This window comes from Caenorhabditis briggsae (assembly GCF_000004555.2).
Source record: "Caenorhabditis briggsae complete genome, chrV, whole genome shotgun sequence".
Taxonomy (NCBI): domain Eukaryota; kingdom Metazoa; phylum Nematoda; class Chromadorea; order Rhabditida; family Rhabditidae; genus Caenorhabditis; species Caenorhabditis briggsae.
Window position 1 is genome coordinate 17,606,584 of NC_013488.2, and position 10,033 is coordinate 17,616,616.

General features: G+C 33.5%; 2 protein-coding genes across 2 annotated transcripts; one reads left to right on the plus strand and one right to left on the minus strand.

Annotated features, from left to right (window-relative positions):
• Nucleotides 1–5,989: 5,989 nt before the first annotated feature.
• On the plus strand, nt 5,990–6,954 carry CBG23887 (the record flags this gene model as incomplete). Its single annotated transcript, XM_002647927.1, has 2 exons — nt 5,990–6,032; nt 6,368–6,954. 2 exons carry the CDS (start codon nt 5,990–5,992, stop codon nt 6,952–6,954), a joined length of 630 nt encoding a protein of 209 aa, XP_002647973.1.
• Nucleotides 6,955–8,723: 1,769 nt separating this feature from the next.
• CBG23886 lies at nt 8,724–9,607 on the minus strand (the record flags this gene model as incomplete). Its single annotated transcript, XM_045238482.1, has 2 exons — nt 8,724–8,773; nt 9,430–9,607. 2 exons carry the CDS (start codon nt 9,605–9,607, stop codon nt 8,724–8,726), a joined length of 228 nt encoding a protein of 75 aa, XP_045091195.1.
• Between the last annotated feature and the right edge of the window lie 426 nt (nt 9,608–10,033).

Below are 10,033 nucleotides of genomic sequence, written 5' to 3' on the forward strand. Positions count from 1 at the left end.
CCGAATTTTAGAATTTTAGAATTTTAGAATTTTTGAATTTTAGAATTCTTGAATTTTAGAATTTTAGAATTTTCGAATTCTCGAATTTTTGAATTTTTGAATTTTAGGAGTTTTTGAGTTTTTGAATTTTAAAATTTTAAAATTTTAGAATTTTAGAATTTTAGAATTTTAGAAATTTAGAATTTTAGAATTTTAGAATTTTAGAAATTTAGAATTTTAGAATTTTAGAATTTTAGAATTTTAGAATTTTAGAATTTTAGAATTTTAGAATTTTAGAATTTTAGAATTTTAGAATTTTTGAATTTTAGAATTTTAGAATTTTAGAAATTTAGAATTTTAGAATTTTAGAATTTTTGAATTTTTGAATTCTTGAATTTTTGAATTTTTGAATTTTTGAATTTTTGAATTTTTGAATTCTTGAATTATTGAATTCTTGAATTCTTGAATTCTTGAATTCTTGAATTCTTGAATTCTTGAATTCTTGAATTCTTGAATTCTTGAATTTTTGAATTTTTGAATTTTTGAATTTTTGAATTTTTTGAATTTTTGAATTTTTGAATTTTTTGAATTTTTGAATTTTTTGAATTCTAGGACTTCCACACTCTTAGAATTTTAGAATTTTAGAATTTTAGAATTTTAGAATTTTAGAAATTTAGAATTTTAGCATTTTAGAATTTTAGAAATTTAGAATTTTCGGATTCTCGAATTTTTGAATTTTTGAATTTTAGGAGTTTTTGAGTTTTTGAATTTTAAAATTTTAGAATTTTAGAATTTTAGAATTTTAGAATTTTAGAATTTTAGAATTTTTGAATTTTAGAATTTTAGAATTTTAGAATTTTTGAATTTTTGAATTTTTTGAATTTTTGAATTTTTTGAATTTTTGAATTTTTGAATTTTTGAATTTTTGAATTTTTGAATTTTTGAATTTTTGAATTTTTGAATTTTTGAATTTTTGAATTTTTTGAATTTTTGAATTTTTTGAATTTTTGAATTTTTGAATTTTTGAATTTTTGAATTTTTGAATTTTCCGAAAACTTACGTCCTTTAAATACACCACATCTTCCGACGAAATATTCTCCACCGGGCAATTTAAATGAGCAATTTCAAAATTCTGAACTTCCGTAATAATCCGATAACTTGGACAATAAATCTCTTCAGAATCCATCCACGCCTTCATTTTTGAAATTTCGTTTAATTCCAAAAATTTTCGATATTCCGAAAAGTCGATTTGCCGAATTTCATGATTTTCGTTTTTTTTTTGTCTTGGAAAACCAAAATTTTCGGCAAAATGAATTCCAAAATTTCTTTCAATTCCTCTTGTTTGTCGAAACGCATCCATCATAAAGTTCCGATTTTTAAATGTTTTTTGGGTTCAATTGAATTTCTTAATTCTTTCACAAATTTCAGATTTCTGAATTTAATTGTTTTGGAATTTCTCCTTTCTGAAATTTCAAATGCGTTTCCAAATCCTTGAAATCTCCCATATATACAGCTAGCAAGCTGAAAGTTGGCTTCCAGGGGTAAAAAGGCATGGGAACCTTGATTTTGATAGTTTGAGACTCTAATTTTGAAGTTTAAAGTAGAAAATGGGCTACTTTGAAGTTCAATAAACTCGATTTTTATAGTTTCAGGCCTTAATTCTGAAGTTTGGAAGATAACATTTCAAAAACCAATTCATTTATTCATATTTAAGTAGGGGCAAATCAATATAATATAATATGGTACCATATGGTACCACGGTCACAAAAATATGGTTTCATATTATCAAAAATGCCATGACACCAAAACGTATGGCACCATGTTCTAATTTCAATGAAAATTCCAAATTATGGTACCTCATAGTAATCATGGTACTCATGGTAGGTATATCATTTTCCATAAAAATTCAAATTGTGGCACTCCATGGTAGAGAAAAAATCGGCCTCACCTTACTATCCGGATACTTGAGAATCCAACAATAGTTCTGTTCCAACATTTTCACTTTATGGTACTCATAGTTCATGGTATGGTACGGTGTCTTGCCAGCTGGCTGATTGACAATGTCCAATTTGTTTAAAAAGATGACTTTTGCGCCAAACGTCTTGATGATCTCCTCCCAATCCTATCTCTCTCTGCAAAAATTGAATTTTTTCTATAAAAATGGGTTATGGTACCATATGGTACCATATCGCGCATTGTTGGTACATGGTGCGACATTCTCACCATGACACCATAAAACCAAAAATGAAGTATTTTTCAACAAAAAGTTTTATGGTAACATATGGTGACGATGGAACCATACGGTGACAACGGTACCATATGGTACCAGAAAACTTCCTAAACTAGGCTGAAAAAAGCTAAAACGTTTTTCGTAAAGATTTTCAGATTCCGATATTAGAGTCCTATGCCATGTGCGGTATTAAATATGAGTTTTTTTTGCTCGTTTTGATGTTTATAATTTTTAATTTTGGAGAAATTTCTGAAAAATTCTGCGCTTTCTCTTTGCCCGCGTGGCTCAGTCGGTAGCGGCGCCGCACCCTCAATCATCGCCCTCACAAGTTCAACTCCTTGAGGGGCATCTTTGAACGGAATTTCGAGAACATTATTTTTTTTTCATGTCCCCCCACCTTTAAGAGCGACCAACCAATAAAAAAACTAGGTTAAATCATACAGTCTCTCCCGCTTTTCTTATCAGTTGATTCTAAAGGAAAGGTGTCTGCAATTTCAATTGAACCACATTTTTTCCGTCTCTCTTATTCATCGGGGTTTTGAAAATTGTGTGGTGAAAGACACTAGTTGACATTTCAAAATTGAAGAATTTTCGAAATTTTGAAAATCATAATTTCTGAATTAAAAAAACAAAAGTTTTATTAAACAAACGCGTTTTCAGGAACGTTTTTCAATGGAACAAGAGAAAAAGTGATAGATTTTGAGACAACAAATCTCAGATGAAGTGAAAATTCTGAATTTATAATTCTGAAATACCAAACACTGAAATGTTCAGTGATTTTGAATGGGCTGCCCAGTAGATTGTAGATTTCTCCATTGATTTGACAATTTTTGAAAAAGATTTGGAACTTTTCAAGACGTTGATTTTGGAGGAATTTCTGAAAAATTTTTAATTTCCGAATTCTGAATTCTTGAATTCTTGAATTTCTGAATTCTTGAATTCTTGAATTCTTGAATTCTCGAATTCTTGAATTCTTGAATTCTTGATCTATTGAATTCTTGAATTCTTGAATTCTTGAATTCTTGAATTCTTGAATTCTTGAATTCTTGAATTCTTGAATTCTTGAATTCTTGAATTCTTGAATTCTTGAATTCTTGAATTCTTGAATTCTTGAATTATTGAATTCTTGAATTCTTGAATTCTTGAATTCTTGAATTCCTAATTTTCCAGAACCTCCTCACCTCCTTCAAGTACGCCACATCTTCCGACGAAACGTTCTCCACTAGAATCTCTCCTTTTTTTAAATGAGCAATTTCAAAATTCTGAATTTCCGTAATAATTCGATAACTTGGACAATAAATCTCTTCAGAATCCATTCACGCCTTCATTTTCGAAATTTCGTTTAATTCCAAAAATTTTCGATCTTCCGAAAAGTCGATTCGTTGGATTGTACGATTTTCTTCTACTTTGGAAGTGTCGTGAACAAAATTGAAAACCAAAATTTTCGGAAAAATGAATTCCAAAATTATCTTTAATTCCTCTTGTCTCGTCGAAACCATCCATAAAGTTTGAATTTTTAGAAACTTTTTGGGTCCAATAGAATTTTTTAATTCTCCCAAAAATTTCAGATTTCTCTCATATAATTTTGAAAAATCCGGCGTTCGATTTTGTCGAAAAATCCTGGTCAAATCAAAATTGAATGTGATTTTCTGAATTTCTCCTTTCTGAAATTTCAGCTGCAATTCCAAATCTTTGAAAAAAATCGATTGACAAATTTTCCTCGGAAAAATATTGTTTCCTTCGAAATCTTCCATTTTCAGTTGTTTCAATTCTCGCCTGATTTGGTCCATTTTCAAAGTACAGTAATCTCTGAAAATTATCGGCTTTCAAATGATATTCAGGTGATAATTGTATTTCATATCCGATTGATCGAAAATCATCGAAAGAAATTCCAATTTCATGAATATAGGTATCAGGTTTCACGGTGTCCACACATTTTCGAATTCCAGCGGAAACTTTTCGCAGGATTTGGCTGAAAACTTAAAAAATGAATTCATCACGTTTACAGCTTCAAAATGAGCGCAAACACCACCCAATTTGTTGAAATTGGAAATTTTGAGTTTTCCGGAAAAAAATTTAAATATTTCAAAATTTTTCGAAACTCATCTCGTTTATGCTCATTTTGACCGCCTTGACAAGCTTATTTCAGAAAATTATTTTTAATGAAAATATGACACAAATTGAGCAAGTTACGGTAGAATTTCCAGAGTTTTTGAAAAATGTCTCTAGCCCACCGAAAATTTGTATTATCAGAAAACGTCGTGTTTAGGCTCATATTGACCGTTTTACCAAGCTGATTATGAACATTTTGTTATCAGGAGATCAGAAAAGAATTTGAAGAGTTACGGTAGAATTTTTGAGAAAATCTCCAAAAAAAAACTCACATTTCAAAAAGGCCCAAATGTTTCAACAAAATCTCCATTATCAAATTATTTTCAAAAACTTTCAGTGACAAAATGTTATCGATTGGCTTAATTGATAGTTTCCTGAGGTCCTGAAAATATCATCATCATCATTCTTACAATTGTTATATAAATATATGAAGTAGTGTCTCTTTATTTCTCGGTCTGTCAGCAAATTTTGAAAAGCTTGAAAATTAAATTAAATTGACGTGACCCTTTGAGTAAGACAGGGGAGCGAAGCGACGAACGGAAGATATAGGTTATATTGCGCCGAAGGCGCACCAGCCAGCTTTTTGAAGCGTCGGAGGCGCGGCAAACAAAAATAAATGAAGTTGCGTTTCTTTATTTATTTATATCTCACTCTGTCCGCACATGTGGAAAAACTTGAATTAAAATATAAACTGATGTGATCTTTAAAAAGGGAGTGAGTCGCGAAGCGCCGAAGGCGCACCAGCCAGCTGTTTGTAGCGCCTGAGGCGCGGCAAACAGGCTGGTAAAATTTTTAAAAAGTTAAAAAATTTAATTACAGGGTGGCTTTTAATTACCGGCACATAATTTTGGCGGCATGGTTCTCGTTGCTGGTACGCAATAGGAGCATCAAATTTTGTACGTTTAATTATTAATTCATAATTAGTATTTCTGCCAATTTTCAGATTTATTGGTCGAGCTTCAGCTAAATGGCGAGCCCTAACGTCCACCATGCGAAGTTATCAGCCTTCAGATGTAGGGCGTTAATCGAAACGAGATCATTTAACGCATTGCGATTGCAGACGTGTGGTGTTTTGAGGTAATCAAAAGATTCACCGAGTCTGGATCTCTATTTGATCGCATTGGGAGAAGAAGAAAAGCTACGGTGACAACTACAGAAAACGTTGAAGCTGTTGGATATCAAATCAGGAGTAGCCTACATAGATCGTTCAGAAAATTGGCCATTAATATGGTTTTTAGTTCAAAAGATAGCCCGAAAGAGGCTTAATCTAAAATGCTATTGTATTCCAAAAGCAGTCATCTTGTCGGAGAGCAATAAGCAGTTGCGTCTGGACAAGGCTAAATTTCCTCTGGGTGGCACGCAGCGAGGAAAACATTTGGGGTCCGTTTTCTTTACGAGCAGTGGTTCACGATTGAAGCCGAATCCAACTTTCAAAGTTTTTATGGATTAGCCACGGATAGCAAGGAAGCTTTTGAAAAAGAAAAAAATCATTCCTGGAGTTTTCCACCCGGCCAGAATTACGGTTTTTTATGCGATATGCTCAAATAGCAACTTTCATAGATAAAAACGTCCGTGTCGTCGAAAAAAAGTACATCGAGCAAATCTTGAAGAAGAATCTGCTCCCACGGACCGAATACTACTTTGAACGGGTACATTTGGTTCACCAGAATGACGAAGCTCCAGGCCACACCGCCAAATTCACCCAGCAGTGGTGCGAGGCGCACCTGCCTGGGAGACGAATGGCCAGCCTACTCGCTGGATTTGAAACCCCTTGACTATTTCATCTAGGGTTTTGCAGAACAAGGTCTGCTCAACACCCTATTCAACTTTAGCGGCTCTGGAACAAATACTTTTCGAGAAATGGTACAAACTTTCGACCGTGCCACCATCAATGCCTACCGACGACGTCTTCCGACCGTAACTGAGGCGAACGATGACCAAATCGAAAAATTCTTGTTGATTATAATTTTCGACGTTTAAATAAATATACTGTTGAGTTTCATCGGTTTTCGGCTATTACTTTTCGAGATCCTCCGAAACATTCAGGAAATATTGATTTAGAAATTCAAGAAAGAATTCAAGAATTCAAGAATTCAAGAATTCAAGAATTCAAGAATTCAAGAATTCAAGAATTCAAGAATTCAAGAATTCAAGAATTCAAGAATTCAAGAATTCAAGAATTCAAGAATTCAAGAATTCAAGAATTCAAGAATTCAAGAATTCAAGAATTCGAGAATTCAAGAATTCAAGAATTCAAGAATTCAAGAATTCAAGAATTCAAGAATTCAAGAATTCAAGAATTCAAGAATTCAAGAATTCAAGAATTCAAGAATTCAAGAATTCAAGAATTCAAGAATTCAAGAATTCAAGAATTCAAGAATTCAAGAATTCAAGAATTCAAGAATTCAAGAATTCAAGAATTCAAGAATTCAAGAATTCAAGAATTCAAGAATTCAAGAATTCAAGAATTCAAGAATTCAAGAATTCAAGAATTCAAGAATTCAAAATCCATTGCCTGCATATCAAAGTACGGTAGCACCATAATAGCATTGGCAATTGAATGTGTTCGTAATGCCACTGTTTTACAGATCAGTTTTTGGCCAGATTTTAGAATTTTTTCCAAGTTTTTATAAATTCGAAATTCAATTGGATCCAAATAATTTTTACGAAATTCCTGATTTTTGTGATCTTCTCGATCCAAAAAATCAATGGAAAAAACTCGAAATTTCTTCCTCTGCTCCTTTAAAATCTTCTCCAAATCTTCCAAAAAAATCGATAAAAAATCAACGTTTTCTACAGGAGCTAGTCTACTTAAGATACATCGTTCATACAGTCTACATAAGTGCGAAGTGAGAGAAATTGGACGATAGTCCACTGGATTCGTTGGTTTACTTTTTTTAGGTAACGGAATGATTATGGAGGATTTCCATCTACTGGGGACACAACCCTTCATCATTGTTAGATTAAAAAATTGCGCTAAAGCACTAGAAATCAGTGGCGCTATGAGTTTGATGAATTTGAAAGGCACTTCATCGCTGGTATCTGAGCAAGAATTTTTTGCTTCACGTAATCTTTTGTACACTTCATCATCAGTCACATAAATGAATGGCTGGTGGGAGACGTAGTTAGGAGGTAAATTGAATTGGTCTGTTCTAGGGTTAGTGTACTGCATCTCATATGAATCCGCTAAAAGATTAGATTTATCTTCGTCTGTTTTTAAACTAGTTCCGGTTTTATCTGTCAATGTCACAGAAGAGGCTGTTTTAGGCTTGAGCAGGCTTTTTGAAAATCTAGAGAATTTACTGGTTCCATATTTTTCAAGCTTTTTTAACTCTTCATTGCCCTTAAATTTGGCTAACTTTTTTCTAAACTTTCTGGCTAATACTACATATATTTTAAAATCCTCTATGTCTCTAGTGATCTGGGCAGTCTCATATTTCACGGCTACTTTTTTCTCTAGCAAAACCAAATGAGTGGGAAGCGATGTCGTTTCTAGTGGTGAAATTATTTGCTGTACTGAAATTTTCAAGGCCTGTTTTAAGTGATCTATAAGATTTTCGTACATCTCATTAATAGATAGATTCATATCAAAAACTAAAGCCCAATCTACGGCATCGAAGTATTCCACGCAAGATCTTAAATCAATATTTCTAAAGTCATATATCAGCTGTTCAGAACGATTGATTTTACCCAGGAGGTCACATTGGATTTTTATGCTGTTGTGGTCACTCGACCCAACTGGATTCAAAACTGTAATATTAGAAAGAGAGAAATTAGAGAATACTACATCTAGGATATTAAGATTTCTGGTTGGACATTTAACATTTTGCTTTAAAGGTGGGGGGACATGAAAAAAAATAATGTTCTCGAAATTCCGTTCAAAGATGCCCCTCGAGGAGTTGAACTTGTGGAGGCGAGGATTGAGGGTGCGGCGCCGCTACCGACTGAGCCACGCGGGCAAAGAGAAAGCGGACGCCCGATTGCATACATAAAGGCGAGGACGACAGCTGTACGCAGAGTGACATTAAGCGTTGTCACGGTAGAATGCATACTCTAGCTACAAAAAAACTACGAAAAATCTCCTGTCCCCCCACCTTTAAGTTATGGGTGATGCAAAAGTCAAGGAGGGTTTGACCCAATTTGGATGAGGTAACGTGGTGTTCAAGTTTCCAATCAATACCGCTGATATTCAAATCGCCTAAAATAATTACTTTACCCGAGTGATTTACTATGTCTGCTACTTTATTAAGCAGACGGATAGTGTTCTTATGAGAGCAGGAGGGAGTACGATAGATGTTCACTATTCTCACTGGTTCAACATCTACTTTTATATCAGTAACTAGTATTTCGTAGGATTTGGGAAAGGATTCTGCAGTAACAATATTAACCGGAAAATTTTTATTTATAAGCGAGCACACGCCACCTCCTCTTTGGTCATTTTCACGATCACATCTGTACACTATATAATTCTTGTTAGCGCCTGTCAAAATAGTATCTTGATTTTTAAAGGAAACCCACGATTCTTGGATGCAAATAATATCAACTTCTTTTTTATCAACCACAGCCTGAATCTCTAACCTATTACATATTGCGGATCTTACATTTGCGGTCAAAACGGTCAAATGCAGTTTTCGAGGTGGAGAACAATCAGGTACATTGCAATATAATTTTTGGCGAGCTCTAAAGTTACAATTAAAACGTGGTTGAGGTCCTACGTGGCTGATTAGTTTTTTGAGGAGGAAATTGTGGAGGGTATGGGAGACATGTTCACATCAACTAGGTTAACAGAAAAAGGGGGTTTCTCAGTACGGCGTTGTGCTAATTCTTTGCGGCGGATTTCTAGTTCGGTGGGAGACAATGACTTTTAATTAACACAGAAGGGAGAGACGCAGTATAAAAAGATTTAAGTCTTGGGGCTTTGGATAAAACTTCTTTCTGGCTAGCCGAGGAGGGTAGCACCACTTTGATTAATCTAGGCTTCCCGTCTGATCGTGGTCGCCCCAGTCTGTAGATTGCTACCGGAAGAGCACTAGCATCCAGGTGCCGAAAGACCATATTCATTTTTGCCACGTCCGCCACGTTTCTTTCATGCGCAAATTTCGACTCACATTCGGGAATGTTTGACACAACTATAGACCGGTTACGTTCTTTAACTTCAGCAGAATTCTCAGTATTTTTCTCCAATCCAGTTGAATCTTTTTGACCCATTTCCAATTCCTTCACTTTCTTCTTCTGATCCTCAAGCTCCTGTTGCAATGTCAAAATTGTTTCTTTCATCAATTTCATCTCCGCCAGAATATTCGGAATTTGCAAAAAATTACGAAAAATTTGTTTTGAATTTTTTGAAAAATTTTCCAAAAATTTCCTTTCCTTCTGGCAAAAGATATTGCTAGGACTTCTAATTTGTTGAAAAATTGGTTGGGAAATTTTATAAATTTTGAGAAATGGACCATCTGAAAGTTATTAAAATATTTTTAAATCGGAAATTCAAAATTCAGAGAAAAATTTGTTGGAGACAAATTTTGTCTTGAATCTGAAATGTCAGTTAAAAAGGCACATGATAACTGATAAGAAAGAAAAAGTGTGGCAAAATTTCTGTTTACACTAAAAATTTTATGAAAACAGCAAAACTAAAAATTGTGGAAAAAAGGGGAAAAGGGAATTTTAAATTTTTTAAATTTCAGATTTTTTTTGAAATTTTGTGAATTTTTG